Genomic DNA, 20,129 nt, shown 5'->3' with positions numbered 1-20,129 from the left:
AATTTGTCTTAAAGCGGTGTTACAGAAAAACTCTTAGCCTGCCCAGTAATTAATAATCAGCAAGGCAATCAGGTGTATGTTTATAAAATTTTTTTTTTTAAAAGGCATTACCTGCCAGAACTGTGGCCAAGCAAAGAAAAAAAAGGGGGGAAAAAGGCTCTGGCAGGAAAGCTCCACCCAAGGCCAGCAGCTGCAGCCTGGTGGTGGGGGGGTGGGGAGCAGCACAGCGGAAGGCAGCAAGCAGCACCCGGGCAAGGCTGGCACAGCTGCCGTCCCCAAACCCACACCGCTGCTGCTGCTCTCCGCAGGTATCCCAAAGTGAAATTTCGTGTGTTCTTTGTATACAAGCAACATCCCAAAGTGTAATTCTCTATGAAGATTTAAGTAAAATTTAAGAATTTGTAAGATCTTTTTCTAATATTAGCCACTGTTGCTATTCCAACTCTACTTTTAACGTGCCTCTTTTAAAATCCAATTTAAGTCAAACACTAACCTCTGAAAGGAAAGAAATTACAGCTAGCTCATAAATTAGTAAGGGGCAATAAAAGCCAGCCATATAGCTTTGCTCCTCAGTAAAAAAGAATTTCCTAATTAATTAATAAGTTGCAAAACCTGTTTTCTATCTTAAATGTCAACGCTACTAGCACAAGCCTTATTTACCCTTAATTTTATAAATTTACATAAAAAATTTCAGTCAGCTATAAAAAAAGACCCACAAATTAGTTAAAAAGCAATTAAAAACTAAGCATGTACCACCACACATTACCCTTTAAAGGAGAACTTTAAACCAAATTAAATAGGGTTGTCTTGAAAACGTTATGGAGGTACCTTGTGGATTCTCCATGGACCACTCCAGGCCATATTCTAGGGCTCTGCCTCCTGCGGGAATGCTCACCTTTATGAAGCCAGGACTCACATGTCACTTTCTTGGGAGATCTTCTTGTTCAGGCTACTGAGGACCTGAGGGCTCCCCTCCCACTCTTCCTCTCCACGACCTTGCTCCTCGCCCCCGAATCATCTGTCACCTTCCTATGTCCAATGCAATACACCTGCTCATTATTTTCACCTGCCGTCCCCACCGGAGCAGGAATTTTATCTATTTTCCTAGTAGTAGCATTTGCAGCAAAGCTCAGTGTTGGTGCTGAGGCTATACTTACCCTGTAATTGGATAAATGAGAGGCAGTGATTGGGGCGGGGCCTCTTTCTTGTCCATTTGTTCACTACACTTTAGATGGTAACTTAGGACATGGTGAGACCATGTTTCCTGGGCACAGTAAATCAGGATATATTGTGAAGACAAGAAGTAGAAAGAAATGGGAGGTGGAAGAGTATGAATTGTCAAGTAGGAGTTGGGAAGAGTGAGAAATAACCCAATCAGGAAAGGGGCAAGGTTGGCTTGATTGCGACTTACCTGGTGGAGAAACACAGCCGTTTTCCATAGAGAACCTGAGCTGTGAGGTTCCTCTGGAATGCCGAGACCACCCCCACCACCTGCCCTGCGTCCTTCTCTCTCCTGAGGTTGCGTGCAGCCCTTGTGCGAAGGAAGCCATAGTCCCAGGCCCGAGGAAGGGCTGAGGTGGACAGTGGAAAAGAAGGGGGTGGGTGCAGAAGGGGTCTCCTGGAAGCAATGATTTCTGGAGGATAAACAAAAAAGTCAGTTGAAAATGGGACAAAAAAGAAGGATATGAAGAACAAGGTGGAAATCATCTGAAATTTCATTACGCACAGTTTAATTTTAAGGTTTTAGTATAATCAAATGTAATTTTTGTAAAATTGTGATCATGTAACTTACAATTATTTTAAATGACCAGAGTTTACTTTTTTAGGGCAGGAATAGAATTTATAGTGCAGAGTTTTCTCTTGCCTCTGTCAGTTAAACCCGCTTGTTTTTGCCTCATGTCTTTTTATTTTCTTTTTAAATTTAAGTTCTGGGATACATGTACAGAACATGCCGGTTTGTTACATATGTATACAAGTGTCACGTTGGTTTGCTGCACCTATCAGCCCATCATCTTGGTTTTAAGCCCCACATGTATTAGGTATTTGTCCTAATGCTCTGCCTTCTCTTGCCCCTCACACCTCTACTGGCCCATGTGTGTGATGTTCCCCTCCCTGTGCCCATGTGTCCTCACTGTTTAACTCCCACTTATGAGTGAGAACATTTAGTGTTTGGTTTTCTGTTCCTTTGTTAGTTTGCTGAGAATGATGGTTTCCAGCTTCATCCATGTCCCTGCAAAGGACATGAACTCATCCTTTTTTATGGCTGCATAGCATTCCATGGTGTATGTGTGCCACATTTTCTTTATCCAGTTTATCATTGATGGGCATTTGGGTTGGTTCCAAGTCTTTGGTATTGTAAATAGTGCCACAATTAACATACTGGTGCATGCATTTTTATAGTAGAATGATTTATAATCCTTTGGGTATATATACCCAGTAATGAGATTGCTGGGCCAAACAGTGTTACTGGTTCTAGATCCTTGAGGAATTACCACACTGTCTTATACAATGGTTGAACTAATTTACACTCCCCCCAACAGTGTAAACGCACTCCTATTTCTCCACATCCTTGACAGCATATTTATTCATTCTCCCTCCCCACCCCCCCTCCCCTCCCCTCCTCTCCCCTCCCCTCCCTTCCCTTCCCCTTCCCTCCCTTCCTCTCCCCCCCTTCCCTTCCTTCTCCCTTTCCTTCCTTCTCCCTTTCCTTCCTTCTCCCTTCCCTTCTCTCTTCCTTCTCCCTCCCCTCCCTTCCCCTCCCCTTCGCTTCCCTCACAAAGTTTTGCTCTTGTTGCCCAGGCTGGAGTGCAATGGTGCAACCTCCATCTCCCGGGTTCAAGAGTTTCTCTTGCCTCGGCCTCCCGAGTAGCTGGGATAACAGGTGCCTGCCACCATGCATGACTAATCTTTTATTTTTAGCAGAAACAGGGTTTCACTATGTTGGCCAGGCTGGTCTCGAACTCCTGACCTCTAGTGATTTACCTGCCTCAGTCTCCCAAAGTGCTGGGATTGCAGGTGTGAGCCACTGCGTCTAGCCCTCCAACCCCATTCTTGAGGATGTTTCTCTTATAACCTAATGACCTACCAATGTCTCCCCCTCCTAGTCCACAGTGGGGATTAGGTTTGAGGAGACAGAGACATTCAGTCTCTAGCACCACCTCTGCTGAGTCCTGTCTCCATGGAAATGAGGAAACTGGACAGCCTCCTCCCCACAGTCTCCCCTTGACTGCCATTGCCTCGGAGTGACACTGTGTAACTCACTAAGGCCAACAGATGGGTTTCCTTGGGAACAGTTCCAGGGGCTGGTTCCTTGTTTGTGTCTGAGTATCCTTCCCTGCTTCTTTGCATGCCTATGTTTTTGGGATGAAACTGAATTTTACAAGAATCCCATGTGGCAGCTCTGGAAATTAGATGTCCCCTCTCTTCAAGGTGTGTCGCTGCTGCTTGTTTAGTGACTTTCCTGGATGGATCTCATAACATCTGTGTTCCCTGTCTTGGGTGACCCCTGAAGTCTCTGCTCAGTTGGGTGAGGTTGGGCAGAGGTTTGCATTGATGCCTTGAGCCAGCAAGTCTCTCCCCAGGGTAGAGGGCTTTGTGTGTGTGGTGCACTCCTGCCCTTGCCGCACTCAGGCGGGCAGCTGATGTCACCACTGCAACTCCACTTCCTGCCTGCACAGAACCTTCAGGTCAGCCAAAGTTCAGAGATGTGGCTTTCTTAGGTGCTTCCTGGGCACGTGCCAGCCTCTATGCACATCTCCTTCCCCAAATCTTTCTCTCAATTTCCCCCACTAACCTTGTTTACCCCACATGCAAACGGTGGGGTTGCACAGTTGCAATGATTGCTTTTGACCAATGCCCTGAGGATCTGGCTTTTCCCCTAGAGAGAGACCTCAGAAGGTCAAATAATGACAAACCCAATCAATGGGGCTTTCCCAGTGAGTCTCTGAGAGGCCAAATTGAGTTCTCTGGGCCTGAAGCTCCAAGCCTCATGTGTCCTTCCAGCGAGTGAAGACTGTGTCTTTGTAGCTGTTACTGACATGGTGAGTCCAGTGATTTGTGGGCACAATAAAAGGACAGATTGTGCAGAAAAGAAGTAGAAAGAAATGTTAGGAAGAAGATTATAAATTTTCAACACAAGTTGGGAAGAATTAGATAAAAAACAATGAGGAAAGGGGCAAGGTTGGCTTGGTTGTGGCTAAGCTGGTGGAGAAACGCAGCCGACTGCAATAGAGGGCCTGAGCTGGGAGGTTCCTCTGCAATTCCGAGACCACCCCCATCACCTGCCCTGTGCCCTCCTCTCTCCCGAGGCTGAATCCTGCTCTTGTGCCTTCAGTGCCAAGGAAGCCACAGTCCCAGGCCCAAGGAAGGGCTGAGGTGGACAGTGGAAGAGGAGGGGGTGGTGCAGAAGGAGAAGGCTGACAGCAAGTATTCCCTGAGGATACACAAAATATATCACTGGAAAATGGAAAAAAAAGTAAGGCTATAAAGAACAAGATGGAATTCATGTGTAATTTCATTATGCAAATGTTTAATTTTAGGGTATGGCACATGTATAACTTTTATACAATTATCATCATACAACTTACGATTATTTTAAATGACTGGAGTTTTTTTTTTTAATCTGGGTTAGGATTCATAGTGCAGAGTTCTCTCACTCAGTCAGTTAACCCCATTTTTTTTTTGGCCTTATGTTATTTTATTTTATTTATTCATCTTTAATTTCAACCTATATTATAGATTAAAGGGTACACATACAGGGCTGTTACATGGGTAGATTTTGGGAGGCTGAGGCTTGGTGTCCCAATGATCCCATCACCCAAACAGTAAGCAGGGTCCCCAACAGGCGGTTTTCAGCCCAGGTGCCCCTCCTCTCTCCCCCATCTAGTGATCTCCAGCGTCTGTGGTTCATCTGAATTCAATGTGTAGCTGCCACTTTCAAATGTGAACATGCAGTGTGTGGCTTTCTGTCCTTGCATTAGGTTGCTTAGGGTAACAGCCTCTCGTTCCATCCGTGTTGCTGAAGAGGACATGATTTTGCTGTGTTTCCTGGCTGCACAGATTTTCACGGTGTCTACGTACCACATTGTTTTCATTCAGTTCACTGTTACGGGGCACTGAGATTGACTCTGTGTCCTTGCTAGTGAGAATAGCACTGCATTGAACATATGGGTGCAGGTGTCTTTTTCACAAAATAAATTATTTTCCTTTGGGTATATCCCCATTAGTGGAATTGCTGGGGTCGAATGGTAGTTCTATTTTAAGTTCTTGCAGAAATCTCTGAGCTGCTTTCCACAGCGGCTGAACGGGTTCGCTTTCCCACCAACAGTGTCTGTTTCCTTTCTCTGCAGCCTCACCACCATCTCTGACTTTGTGACAGGTGAGAGGTGGTAACTCACTGCGGTTTAGATTGGCACCTATTTGATGATTTGGCCACTTGCATGTCTTCTTTTGAAAAGTGTTCATCTCTTTACCCATTTGTTAACTGGATTTTTTTTTGTTCTTGCTTGTTGAATTCTGGATATTCAACAAGATTCTGTAGGTATTAGATTCTGGATATTAGACCTTTGTCAGGTGAGATTATAGTGAGTGATGATTGTGCCACTTCCCTCCAATATATTTTACAGAATGAGAAAGTGTAAAACACCATAAAAATAAAAAGGATTAATAGAATTCTTGGTCAGTGCATGGAAGGGATCCCTGAGGTCTGAAGTCCAGCGTGTGATTTTACTGGCGATACAGTTTGGAAGAATGAGGTCACAATTCAGCGAAGTGTCTGCTTTCCCACAATCACTGAAATAGAAAGAAAATGCTTTTTGCTGGGATTTCTTGTCCAGTTATAACTTGTGCAGGAACTCCAACCATTAGCACCGAGAGAAAGTGACAGAAGATGTGAAGAAAAATGGCTGCTAGAACCATCACCGAAGGTAATGAACGGCATGAGAGGTTGAGTCTCCAATGCCCTCATCATCTGCCGAGGGCTGTGGGCTTGCTAAACCTTGAACTCCCGGCTGTCCAGCAAGGCACAGTGGTGAGTAGACAGGCGGCCTCCCTGAGGGAGAGCGGGTGGCAGACCAGGCTAACAGGGGCTTCTTGGTGTCATCTTCCACCTTCAGAAAGATGAAGCATTGGTTTAAGTGGCTGAGAAAAACCTGGATTTGTTTTCCTGGGTGATCCCTTCTAGGCCCTCCACATTTCGGAGCCTCTCCCCCAGATAAGGACCATGTTTTCCCTCCAACCCTCCCCTTGGCTCTGCAGCCTCCCAACCTCCTCCCTCCTTCACCACATCACAGAGCCAGCCCAGGCCCTGCTACAGCCCACAGGGGCTCAGAACTGAGGCTGGGAAAGAGGGGTCTGCACCATCACTCAGGGCCTGCTCCTCCTTCTCACAGAAGGGTCTAGAGGACCTGGGGGCGCCCTGTCCAAAGAGCGGTCTCTGGATCCATGTTCCCTGGCCTTGGGTGGGCTTGTAGGTAAACCTGCTCTTGCCCCTTCACTCTCAGCCTCTCCTCACCTGGGAGCTGCACCCATAGCTCTGAATGGAACTGTCCCCACCCCACCCCTTTCATTCCTTGCCAAGCTCAGTGGTGACCATGGAACTCCAGCTGCAGCTCAGCTCCCCTGTCTGCGTCCACTCTGCTTCAGGCAGGGCCTTCAGCTGGCTTAGGATCTGGAGTGTGCAGGAGGTGGGAGGGCAGGGGCGCTGCCGCAGAGCCCTCCTGGCAATCCCAAGGGTTCTAGTGGCCTGGCCTTTTCCTAAACCTCATCCTGGACACACTTTACTCTTCATCTTCCACCTTAACTGCTGGGACCCAAGCTGCTTTCTCTGGGAATGCGGCCTTTGGAATGGGGAGAACCAAGGCCCTCACAGCCCCCGTGTCCTGGGATTCCCCCAGATCACTCTCTTCTTAGCCTCCTTCATGGATGCCCTTTCCCTTGACATCCTAGGTGAAGTGGCCATGCTGCTCCTCTCCTACTGTGCGGACTGCCCATGCCTGAGTTCCTGCTGCCTGCGGGCCACACACCACTACCCTTCCCAAATAGGAACCTGCTCTGAAACAGGCCTGAATTGGCTAAACAGACCCTGAGCCTTGGTACAAGCCCCTTCCTTTCCCTCCAGCCTCTGAAGGTGAGAATCCATCAGAACTCAGGGCTGAGCTGCCCAAGTCATTGCCAACAAGTGACACAAGGTCTCATTCACCTGTCTCATATCAGGATGGAAAGGTCCCAGCCATGGGGAGGTGGGGGACTCTGGGAATTCTCCTTTCCCATCCTCCCTCCTCACCCATCTGCTTCATGCTCCCCTCCGAATTCTGCCCACAGTACCTGTCACTCTAAAGGACTCACCTCAGATGCCAGGTAAGAGGAAGCAGGGGAGGATGAGGCAGAGGCAGTAAAGCATGAGGGTGGTGGCCGGGGCCCTGAGTTGGGCTGTGCCTGAGGACACAGTGGGTGGTGCTGAAATGGAAACACAAGCATCACAACCCTTGTCCAGGCCCCACATTTGAAGACACACCTCCTCTGCTCCTGCCACCCCAGGTCATCCTACAAGGCAAAGGTTTTGTCTCCCCTGCTATGGGGCAACCCCAGAGACAGGTCCCGGGGTAGAAAGGGACAGGGAGTGTCCCCTGTCCTCAGGGAGCTCACACAGCTGCTAAGGGAAGCAAGGTGACAGCACAGCCCACCCTCCTGCTGTGGCGGAAGAAGAGGTGATGCCCCAGGATCGGGGAGGGAGGGTCTCCGGGCTGGCATTGAAGGTGGTTTTGATGGATTTCCAGAAACAGACCAAGCGGAGAGGAAAGGAAAAGTAATCCTAGGAGGGAAATCTAAGGAGAAAAGTCTAGAAACACAATAATGCCCATAGTTTTGAGGCTGGTGAGAAATCTACAGTGAAGGGAACAGAAGCAGGTGCAGTGAGGAAGAAGAGTCAGGAGGGAGAAGGGAGAGGAGGATGGGAGAGCACAGGTGCCCCCAAAAGGGGTTCCCCATGAGGGGTCATGTTCTTACTCAAACTCACACACTCACACACACACACACCCACAAACACTGACACCCACTCACACCCATACACCCGCACCCACCACAGACACCGACACACAAGGCTGTAACTCGACGGCATCTCCAGGTGCTCCCAGTGCTCCCCTGTAGTCACCTGTGGGCTCCAGACTCTTCTCCCTGTGCATCGGGAAGTCCCGAAGCCAGCTCCCGCAGTCGCCGAGTGAAACCTTCTGGAAGAACACGGTCAGTTCCCTGTCCTCCTCCCACTTCTGTTTCATCCGACTGGCTCCAGCATGAACCACTGACCAGTTTCTGTTGTTTGAGTCAAAGAGGAGGAACTTCTGTCCACAAAATCCGAACTCCCAGGATCCATGGATGTGTCCATCGGCTTCACACTCACAAGACATCCTGGCCTGCAGCCTGATGGGTCCTGTCCCAATCGGAAACAGATCAGCTCTGATCTTTACAAATTCTCTTCCCTGCCCCACATCCTCCTCCTCTGAGCCCCTTCTCATCTGGCCCTGTTGTCTCCTCCAGGTCCTGCCCTTGCTGCTGGGCTTCATGGAGGCCCCATGTCTAATATCTTCTCCCCACACACAGTGCAGCCCCTGAGCCCACAGTCTGCTCCCTTCCATCCTCAGTCTCCTCCACTCACCACTGGAGGTGAAATTCTCCAGCTCAGTGCCAGGCAGTTTCAGTCTGAGCGTCTGCCCCACCTCTCTCAGCACTTCCAGTTGTCTTTCCCAGGCATCTGTGGCATTCAGCTACTCTTCTAGGCGACCCACAGATAAGACCTTGTTACTGCCACAGTCATAGGAGAGGAAATTCTTCTGATCCACATGGCCTTGGACCTCGCACCACTGTTGTCCAGGTGTGGGCTGATGGATGATGGTGAAGTTGTACCAGAGAGAGTGAGTGTCTATGGGAAAAAAGAAAAACCACCTGAGAGTGTTGGGGTGGGGGAAAGACCCCAGACACTGTGACAGCAAGAGGGATTCCTGCAGGGCTGGGCTGCCAGAGCATGAACTTCTCTTCCTGGGCAGTGGTCTCTGCCTGTGGAGGAATCATAGGTCACCAATATGTCCATATCCCCACTCTGCCCAGGCCTATACGTACGTCGGTCAGCACAGGACCTTGCCAGGGAGGTGCCAGGCCTGCTACAGGAGGAAGGACCTAGATGGCAGGATCTTCAGCAGCAGCCCAGGTGGACTGCGGGAGGTGGGAGAGTGTGGGAGGGCGCCCTGAGGATGCTGGAGCATGGCACAGTGGGTAGGATGTAGTCAACACTGGATAAGAGTGAGTTTATTTATTATGGGTAACAAGACACAGTAGGTTCCCTGGAATGTGCCTCTCATCTGCTAGTAGGTTGACCTTGGGACGCTGGAAAAAGAATGACCCACACCATATGAAACAAAAACCCTGCTCTTACATGGCAGGTTGTAGAGGAAGGAACAAAAGGCCGAGAGAAGCGCCCATGCCAGAGTGGCTGCAGTATGAAAATCCAGAACGATGTCCGTCCTCTGTGCTCACGGGAAGCCTGGAGGACTCCTGTCTACCCAGCATATAGAGAAGGCCCCGGGAGAAGGCAGCAGACTGTCATGAAGCTCAGGGGTGCCTGTTGCTGAAGGCTGGGGTTGGGGGTAGGAGATGCTATTCCTGAAATGGGCTCCCAACAGTAATGGGGATGGAAAATCCTGAAATAACAGATCTCAAGTGGAGGCTGTCAACTGTCAGGAGGAAGGAGGGTGCCATGATGGAAATGATTAGGGAAGTCACAATGCCAGCTGGGGCCTCAGCCATACAAAGCTATGCCCATGGCTCATAAAACAAAGGGGTCCAAGATCCAAAGGAGATGGAGACTCCTCGAAGCTACTGCTAGACTTAAATAATTACTTACAGCAAACAAAGATAAAATGCAGGGATGGATGACCTGGAAGCTGAAAGTAGTCACCCCAGGAAATAACCGAGCTCCTTTGCTCAACTTTGAGAACTAAGCCGCATCTCAGACCCAGAGTCCATGACTAGAAGAAGAGCCCAGAGCCCCTGGTGGGCCCCTTCAACCCACAGCAACTGCAGTGCCTGCTTCAGCCTCCCCACGGAGCCAGACGGGTATTCACTCTGCTAACTGTACACCAAGAAACAGCAAACGCCCAGACACGCCTAGTGGACACAGTGTGCGACCCGACCTCCTCCCAGGGATCTGAAGCATTCAGTTGCTCCCCTGTTACTCATGAGGTACATTTGATGCAAAGTAACGGATGGACACCTGTGTCAGGTCCAGTTAGAGTGATGTGCTGCATTCATAGACCCATTTGATGGTAATTTCACATTTCCTGGATTTGTACCAGGAATGGATAGAGTTTGTAGTTAATTTAGTAACTATTACAGGTTGTGCTGGTCATATGATCTCCCTGTCACTACTCAACTCTGCTCTTGTAGGTGAGATGCAGCCATACGCAGTCTGTGAATGAGGAGTGCGGCTGGACCTGCCACTACGGCTATTTGACCCTGTACTCCCTAAGATCCCAGAGGCATGTGTGGTTGGAAAAGGTGCTATGTGGATTTCATGGCAATTTCCAACCACAAAATCACAACAGGGTCCCCCAGTGCTCAGAATCAAGGCTGTGCCACTCACAGCTGCAAAATCTCCTCATCGAAAAGTCACTCTAGGTGTGACTCTGGGCCTGGTGGAGATGGGCCTCCCTATGGGAGGGCAGTGACCTTGCAGACTCAGAGCTGCCATCACAGGGTGTGCTCCTCACCCTCTAGGTCATTAGGAAGGTAGGCCTGGCTGTGACAAGATGCAGGTGGTTCTCCTGGGATGGGCAGGAGCAGGGCCACAGGGAACCAAGAAGCTGCACAAGCAGTTGGCCCCAATCCTCAGACACCACATGGCTGCACCCCCTCACCCTCATCTCACACTGGAGGCTTTAGGGAGAGTTGCTGATGGCCCTGGTGGATCATTCATGCCACTCAGCAGCAAAGGAGGGGAGAGTAGGCTCCGAATCATGGGACCGCCACTCACATCCATCACATCCACACACCCAGAAGCCACAGGCAAGGTAGGACACACTTGTGACTCTTCAACTGACACCACTTGGAGATGACACGCTAGGGGATGGGGCACCAATTGCCAGGACACAGCAGGTGCCCTCATCTGGGGTCAGCAACCTAGGACGGTGTCCACATCTGGTCCCCCTTTTATTTCCAGGTTGCTGCCTGCTGTTGCTCTACAAAGGGACAGGACTTGACACAGAGACAGAGAACCCATGGCCAGAAGGACTACAGTGGCTTCAGCCTTTCCTTTTTAGAAAGGGTTTCCTGACCTCTGTCTACACAGTGACTATTCGCTGTGACCTTGGCTCCCCAGTAGGAAGAACAGGCCGGTCTTGGCCCCAAGAGGGGAAGTGGGCACCTCTACTCACCAGAGTTCCCAGGGTCATCCTGGAGGAAATGGTGCTTCCCATCACCCCTGCACAGGTTCTGTGGGGAGCTTGGGCTGTGTTTGCTGGGGTGTGTCCTCAGGCAGCAGGCAGAAGTTGCCAGGTGTAGGAGGTGGTGAGGGCTCCTTCATGGATGGGGAGACCTCTGGGGTGACCAGCTGGGCTGAGGTGGGGAGTGAGAGGATGTGACCTGGGTGGTGGCAGTGGATGGTGAGGGGAGGGGTGGGAAGTGTCTGCTGAGCCCCTGGGTGCAGTGAGTGTCTGCAGGACAGCGCAGGGGTAAATTCAAGGACAGGGAGCCCTGGGGGTGCTGGAGGGTTTGTGTGGTGGAAAGCGCGTGAGAGCAGAGCAGGCCTGTGGCTGTGCGGGTGTCTGTGATCCTGTCCCTGTGGAACCCCCTTCATCCCTGACCTGACCCCAGCTCAGGTTCGGGGGCTCTGGTTTCTTCTTCACGAGGGCGGGTGGGACTGCCGGACTGCACAAGGGATTTCCGCCCCACCTCGCCCCCTGCAGCTGTCTGGCCCTTCCACCCTCCCGAGGCTCCTTTCCAGCCTCCTCTCTGCCCTGCTCCTGGAGGCGGGAAAAAAGTAGCAGTGGGGAGTGGACCGGGCAAGAAGGAGCCGCGGAGCGGAACTGAGCTGGGGCGCAGTCCGGGGAGATCGCGCCGGTCCTTCCAGAAGCCTCACCTGCTCTGAAACTCGCTGCAGTCCACAGCCCCCCAAGTTTGGTCCCCGCCCCGCTTAGGCTCCATCCCCGAACTCACCGGCCCTCTCTGCCCGGGACCAGCCTGACAGCTGCAGCAGAAGCGGGAGGCACTGGAGGAACGCGGGGCTGGCGGCCGCTGCCATTGGGGACCAGGAGCGCTGAAGACTAGTGACTTGATGGATGGGGAGCCTGGCAGAAGAATCGCCTCGGGGCTCTACGTCACCGGCTGTCCCATTGGACCGGAAGCACAGGGGACTGGAGAGGCGGAACCCAGCGGACCTATTACCCGGGCCTTGCTGGCTGACATGAATTGCCTGGGAATGCAGTGTGAAACACAAGCAGGTCTGGCACCTGTTCTTCCCCGCCCCTCGGAGGAGACACACTCCCTTAAACATTTTTGGCATTCAGATGTCTACCCCCTAGATCTCAGCCAAGTCAACTCTACCTCATTGCATATGCACTTACCCGGTCCCCGCCCCTTCGGCGCTCCTTTCTGGCCGCCGCCTCCCCGCCGTGTCGCCGCTGCTGGTGCTCCCTTCCAGCCGTCTTGGAGCAACCTCTGGTGATTTCCCTCTTGGCTGCCTGCCCGGGCAGCCCATTCTGCATCGGCGCTCCATTCTGGCCGCCCGCCCCGGCCCAGGCAGTTTTGCGGTCCCCTCCAGCCGCCTGCGGCGGCCGCTCTTGTTTTCCCTTTTGGCTGTCCGCCCGGGCCCCGCATCCTCGCCGTTCCATTCTGGCTGCCTGCCCGGCCACAAGCCTGCCATTACGGGCTTCCTTCCATGACTTCTATTTTTTTCATTTTTTGTTAACCCAGTGTGGACACCGATGCACAGAAAGGTGAAGAAAATGCACAGCAGTGTTCAGCGGCGACGGGGTCTCCCTGTCCTCGCCTGGACTCTCAACACCTGCCTTCCCTCTCCCTGTGCTGCGGAGTGACCCGGTGCTCAGCCCCATGCCGGGTCCCATCCCTGCGGCCGCTCCCCAAATCCCCAGTGGACGTGGTTATAGCCCGGGCAGGTGGTTTGTTTGTTTCTTCGTGACATTCTCGCTCTGCCGCCCAGGCTGGAGTGCGGCGGCGCAATCTCCATTCACTGCAACCTCAGCCTTCTAATTCAAGGGATTCTCTTCAGCCTCCGAAGTAGCTGGCACGCGCCACCAAGCCCGGCTAATTTGTGTATTTTAGTAGAGACCGAATTTCATTATGCCGTCCAAGCTGATTTCGGACTTCTGGGCTCAAGTGATGAACCCGTCTCAGCCTCCCAAAGTTTGGAGATGACAGGGGTGAGCCACTCTGCCTGGCCTGGGGCTAGATTTCATTACAGAAGCACCAGGATTTCAGAGGCTTCAAACAACATATTGTAAACTAAACACTGGTTAAGATGATAAATTTTATGTTCTACATTTTTACCAAAATTAAACAGCTTTAAAAATTATCTTAAGAATGTGTGTCTTGCTCAGATCTGCGCAATTCGATCGGCAAAAAGACTCTGCTCATGAAAATCGAGGACAGCATTGAGGACCTTGTCTCTCAAATCACAAGCTGTGGGACACCTTGCTGATTTAGAAAGCACATCAGAGAGATTGACCCTGAGCTCCCCTTAGAACAGCGCCCCCACCATCACCCCCACCAGGTCTGGGGAAGGCCCAGGGGGCTCAGCAGAGCAGGTTCAAGTGAAAGTTCCTGGTGTTTTTCCCAACTGCTAGTGCATTCTGCTGGCCTGTTCCCTTGGGCAAAGGGCCAGCCATCCTTCAAAGCCGGGTAAAAATACCCCCTCCCATGTGTGTCCCTCATCTTCTCACAATACAGAGCACCCTCCTGCTCTCTGAGACCTGGATCCACAGTGAGTGTATCTGGATCTCCCTGTGTGACAACTGCTCACACAATTTAATTTGTGTGTGTGAGCTTGTGTGTGACAGAGTCTTGCTCTGTCACCAGTCTGGAGTGCAGTGGCAGGATCACGGGTCACTGAAACCTCAACCTTCTGGGCTCAAGGCTTCCTCCCTCTCAATGTAGGAGAGTGAGTGAGGGGGCAGGGTAGTCTGAGCCTCCTGCTGAGCCTTCCTCTGGTTGCTGTTTCCTGTGCTCTGGCAGAAGCCTCAGTAGTATTCACACTCCTGACTTTACCCTGCCCTGCCCTAGATCAATCCAGGGGCTGAGTGGGTCTTGGCTGTGAGTGCAACCTGGTGAGTCATTCTGCCAGGCTTGGGAACTGTAGTTTCATGAAACTTTTCTCATCACCCACCCTAATCCTGTCCCAGATGGGAGGAGCAGTGAGTGCTGTGCCCTGGCTCCCAGCCTTCCCAGTGCTCCCAGCATCATACCAGCTCCTTCCCTGACGCAGTGGGGTCCCTGCTCTCCGTGTTCACTATGCTCCCACCATTGGCCCCACGTCTTGACTGCCCTCTCAGTGTTGTTGCAGCCCCTCCAGGGTCACTGCCTGACCAGGTGGGGGTTGGGTGAAGAGGCAGAGGTCCCCGTAAAACCCCTGGTCCAGTTTGACTTTAGGTTCCTCTCTGAAATGTGACTGCATTCCACATCCTGTTCCTCCAGCGGCCTCAGTTGGGACGATGTGTAGGGCAGTGTAGCATCTGGGCCGGTGATGACCAATTCCTGCCACCACGGCTTTTCAACTGTATTTATTTTTTCTAAAATGGACAAACACACTAGCAATAAGTTATGGAAACACTGTTTTTGTTACTAACAGTGGAGATGTGTAGATGCATCAATGCTGGTTTTTTAAACAAATATAAGCCCATAGGCGCTCTGCTGCACGCAGAGTCTATCTCAAAATAACACACTTTGAAGATCTTCCAAGACCCGCACATACAGATTCGTTCCCTTTCTATCTCTGCCGGACGTTGCATAGAATGACTGCATCACAACAAAGGTAACCAGCGTCTATGGATGAAGATCCAGATGGTCTCCAGTCAGTTACTTTTACAGAAATGAAATGCTGCAGAAACGGTGCCTGCGTGAATCCCAATTCAATTGTGTAGAATAAATTTCCAGGCACAGAATTGCTGTGCAAATTAACGCACCTTTAAAGCGTCTCATGTCACGGGATGGCAATGCTGGCTACACTCTTGTCTGTGATTGTGAAGACCCAGCTTGGGCAGAGGCTGGTGAAACATCCACTGTAGAGGGAGGGGAGCTGGTACCGGCTTCCTGAAGGACAGGGTGACAGGGCTTATCAAGAGTCAAAAATATCCAAGTCTGAGTTAAGAATATGTATTCATATGCGTTTGAAATGGCCTAAAGACTCCCTGGAAAGATGAGAAGAATCCAATAAAGTTTTGTCCTGGGCATGTGGCCAATGACAGTGGAGCAGGCAGGGGCTGGAGAGCCTCGCACACATGACTTTCCATGGTTTTTATCCTGAAACTGGTGAATATATGGAGGTGAAGTAGTAAGGAAGAGTGGCGCCGGGAGCCCCAGGGACGGTGACCGAGTGGGCTTGCCTCATCTGTTGTGGACCAAGAGGGTCTGCGGATGCGGAGCCCAGGCAGGGGCCCACGGGCACTGGTTCTAGATATCTACCCAACGGTGTTGTCACAGGGGGGATATTACAGGTGATTGCCGAATTCAACCACAGATGACTTTCGGGGAAAGTTTGCTCCTGGGGGTTTCAGTTTCCACCCCGCAGCGTCCTCTCAGGGTTCTGCGCGCTCCTCCCAGGGTGCCCGCTGCTCCCAGCTCCGGATCCTGCCCGGTGGAGACACCGGAGTGGGTGCTCCGCTGCCGGCCGATGCCACGGTGCCTCCGGGTCCACAGTCTGCGGAAAAAACGGCCTTTGGAAGACCTGGGAGGACTCGGCAATCGCGGCAAAAAACAGGTGGTTCCCCTGTTAGGAGGATCCAGGAAATGAGGAGCCTGGTGGGGTGAGGAGCGCCAGGTTTATCCTTCATCCTCGCGGGGACTTTGCCACCGGCTCAGTGTGGAGACGTCACCGCCCCGCTCAAATCCGTAGGGCTACGACAGTGTGGCCCCCCCAGGACCCCCATCGCCCTTGCCCTGGGGCTGCTGCCGGAGGGCGCCCGGGATACACCAGGTCCTGCGTGTCCAGGGTCCCGCAGGGGCTTCCCGTTGTCGCCTCCCGACCCCGCTGCTCCCAGTCCAGGGCTCCTGGTTTCTCTGCTAGGCTGCCTACTCCCCCACCCCCCAGGTTGAAGGTTGTGAGGCTCAGAAAACCTTGGGATGGTCGGAAAAGAAGGAACGGAGAGAGGGCAGGAGAAAGGGAGAGGAAGGAAGCCGGTAGGGCCAGAGAACAATGAGAAACCCCAGCTACGAAAATGGGGAGAGGGTGACAGGCGAACACCCCCACACTCCAGGGATTCTCCATCTCCTGCTCTCTGCCCTATGAGGAAAGCGGGCCCCACGCCCTCCACCCTCACTGTGTTTGGGTTCAGCCATCTCAGAGGGGTGAATCCCCTGAGGGTGCGATTGGCATTTCCCCGAGGGCTGTGGACACTGAGCACCTTTTCCTGGGCTCACTGTCATTTTCATTCTTTTTCTGATGCCAGTGGGCAAGGGGAGGTCCCCAAAAGCTGATACGACCTTGACCCCAGCTGGTGTCAGGCTCTTGACACCACCTGGGGAAATGAATTCTAGGACCAGTAGGAAAATAGAGAAAGGACAGAGATTCATTGCAAAAGGAAAAGTGCACACTCAAGTCAAAAGAGTGCAGGGGAGCTCCAGAGAGAGGCAGGTGCACGGGCGTTTGGGGATGCCACATTTCTGAGTTTCTCCAACCGAGGGGTAGAATATTCGTGAAAATTCCTGGAAGAAGGAGAGGATTTCTCAGAACTGTGGTGACACCCATTTATACACCAAATATGGGTATTCTCAGAATTGCCAGGATGCTGGTGGGTGTGTGTTTAGTATGTTAATGAGCATATAATGAGGTCCTAGGGGAAACCGAGGTCAAATCCAGGACCTTGTTGGGTCCTCTCATTCTTAGCCGGCTTGGTCCACACCCTGTCTTGTAGGGTCTTACCAGCCCGGAGCCTCTGCAGATAGTTCAACAGATTCCTTTTGCTGCTCACCTGAAACCGCTGCCTAAAATTTTCTCTTCTTTTGTGGCCACACTGTGTTATACCTGTCTCATTTGGAGAAATATGTATTCAGATTCTTTGCATATATTTAAATTGGTTTTTTTTTTTTTTTTTGCTTAGCAATGTTGAGTTGCAAGAATTCTTTCTATATTCAGAATACCAGTCCCTTACCAGATATATGATTTTCAAATATTTTCTCCATTTTTAAAGCTTTTTACCTTCTAAATGGAGTTTTTTTTTTTTTTGAAGCACAAAAGTTTTACATTTGCATCAAACGAAATTAAACAACCTTTTATTTTGCCATTTGCGCTATTGGCATACAATACTTAAGAAGTCTTTGCCAAATCCAGGGTCACAAAAATTTACTGCTCTGTTTTCTTCTGAGACTTATAGTGTCATGTCTTAGGTGGACATCTGCCATTCATCTAGAGCTAGTTTCTGTGTGTGCTGGAAGGAAGGGTCCCCCTCATTCTTCTGCATGCGGCATCCAGTGGTCCCAGCACCATTCACTGTAGTGTAGGATGCACCTGCCCCACCTCCTGTCCCTCCCTCCTGCACTTGGCATCAGAACTGCGTCCCGCTGCATGGTTCTCCCGGGGTTTCCACCAGTGAAATCCCTCATGTGAATCCCATGGAGGCACCTGCTCCTCAGAGGACCTGGACTAAGGAGTGGATTCACCAGAGGAAAATGGAAGTTTCTGAGAATACTAACACTCAGCAAGCCCTCTAATTCATCAAATGTGAAAAATCGCATTATTTGGTCATTTGGTTCCCACAACTCTTCTGTCAGTTTAGCTTATTGGGGTTTAAATTATTTTTTGTTACTTCTGCTGCTGTTGTTGTTTTCCTTGAGACAGGCTCTCATTCTGTCTCCCAGTTTGGATCGCGGTGGCACCACCACGACTCACTGTGACCTCAAACTCCCAGGCTCAAGTGATACCCCCACCTTAGCCTCCTGAGGTGCAGGAGCTAAAGTCAACGCTAGTACACTTGGTTGCTTTTTTTTTTTTTTTCTAAAGAAAGAAAGAAAGAAAGAAAGAGAAAGAATAAAGAAAAAGAATAAAGAAGAGGAGGAAAAAGAAAGAGAAAGAGAGAGAGAGAATGGGAGTATTGCTTTCTTGCCCAGGCTAGAATGCAGTTTAGTAATGGGTATTGAAAACCTCTTTCATACCAATAATTATACTTGATGTAAACAGGAAGGAATAAGGGAAGAAAATAACAAACGAGCAGCCAACCAATATTTCATTTAAACCTATGAAATGCTATGCGATTACTGAGGAGTGATTTACTTCCAATTATGTAGTCACTTATGGAATAGGTGTGAGGTGGTAATGTATGTTTTATGTATTTGAAGTGGAGAGTTCTATAAATGTTTATTAAATTTACTTGTTCCGGGTCTGAGTTCAAGTCCTGGATGTCCTTGTTAATTTTCTGTCTCATTGATCTATAAAATCATTAGCTCTTCTTGTTACATTGATCCTTTTGCCATTATGTAATGTCCTTCTTTGCCTCTTTTGCTCTTTGTTACTTTAAAGTCTACTTTATCAGAGGCGAGAATTGCATCTCCTGCTTTTTATTTATTTGTTTATTTTTACTCTCTGATTGGTTGATAAATCTTCCTCCTTCTCTATGTTTTGAGTCTTTGTGTATCGTTGCATGTGAGATGGGTCTGGATGCAGCATACCAATAGGTTTTGGCTTTTTATCTGATTAAAATATATATAACTTTAATACTAGCATTTGATGCTAGCTGGCTGTTTTGCCCATTAGTTAGTGTAAATTTTTTGTTGTGTTAATGTTCTTTTCTTTTTGGTATATTTTTGGAAAGGCTGATATTGGTTGTTCCTTTATATGTATAGTGCTTCTTTCAGAAGCTCTTGTAAAGCAGGCCTGGTGGTGGTGAACTCTCTAAGTACTTGTTTGTTCACAAAGGATTTAATTTTTCCTTCGATTATAAAGCTTAGTTTGGCTGGATAGGAAATTCTGGGTTGAAAATTCTTTTCTTTAAGGATGTTAAATGTTGGTCCCCACTCTTTTCTGGCTTGTAGGGTTTCTGCTGAGAGATCTGCTGTAAGTCTGATAGGTTTCCCTTTATGGGTAACCTGACCTTTCTCTCTGGCTGCCCTTAGTATTTTCTCCTTCATTTCAACCCTAATAAATCTGGCAATTATGTGCCTTGGGGTTGGTCTTCTTGAAGAATATCTTTGTGGTGTTCTCTGTATTACCTGGAGTTGAATATTACCCTGCCTTGCCAGGTTGGGAAAGTTTTCCTGAATGATATCCTGAAGAGTATTTTCCAACTTGGATTCATTCTCTTCATCACATTCAGGTACACCTATCAAACGTAAATTAGTTCTTTTCACATAGTCCCATATTTCCTGGAGACTTTGCTCATTCCTTTTCACCCTTTTTTCTCCAATCTTGTCTTCTCGTTTCATTTCACTGAGCTGGTTCTCGACTTCTGATATCCTTTCTTCTACTTGATCAATTCGACTGTTTAAACTTGTGCATGCTTCGCAAAGTTCTCGTGTTGTGTTTTTCAGCTCCATCAATTCACTTATATTCCTCTCTAAATTGTCCATTCTCGTTAACATTTCGTCAAACCTTTTTTCAAGGTTCTTAGTTTCTTTGCATTGGGTTAGAACAAGTTCTTTTAATTCACAGAAGTTTCTTATCACCCACGTTTTGAAACCTGCTTCTGTTATTGGAACACACTCGTAATCTATTAAGCCTTGTTCCGTTACTGATGAGGAATTGTGATCCCCTGTGGAGGGAGAGGCATTCTGATTTTGAGTATTCTCTGCCTTTTTACGCTGATTTCTTCCCTTCATTATATATTTATCCTTCTGTTGTCTTTGTAATTACCGACTTTCTAACTAGGTCTCTGAGCAGACGTCCAACTTGTTGATTCCCAGCGCCGAATTCCGAGCAATCC

At 49.7% G+C, this 20,129-nt stretch overlaps 1 protein-coding gene and 1 pseudogene across 1 annotated transcript in view; both read right to left on the bottom strand.

The window, feature by feature from the left end:
- Positions 1-5,825: 5,825 nt before the first annotated feature.
- Positions 5,826-20,129, bottom strand: part of LOC105717276 (UL16-binding protein 3-like) — a 31,756-nt gene continuing 17,452 nt past the window's right edge. The window contains exon 5 of the mRNA XM_064360357.1: positions 5,826-6,107. Within this exon, the coding sequence (XP_064216427.1) occupies positions 5,916-6,107 (192 nt within the window). The 3' untranslated portion in view covers positions 5,826-5,915. The remainder of the gene's footprint in view (positions 6,108-20,129) is intronic.
- LOC105717292 (UL16-binding protein 3-like) lies at positions 7,346-11,005 on the bottom strand (annotated as a pseudogene).

This window comes from Aotus nancymaae, unplaced genomic scaffold, assembly GCF_030222135.1.
Source record: "Aotus nancymaae isolate 86718 unplaced genomic scaffold, 86718_ANA_hifiasm-v0.15.2.pri h1tg000040l, whole genome shotgun sequence".
NCBI lineage: Eukaryota > Metazoa > Chordata > Mammalia > Primates > Aotidae > Aotus > Aotus nancymaae.
Note: the sequence above shows the minus strand (reverse complement) of the source record. Positions and strands in the feature narration are given on the sequence as shown.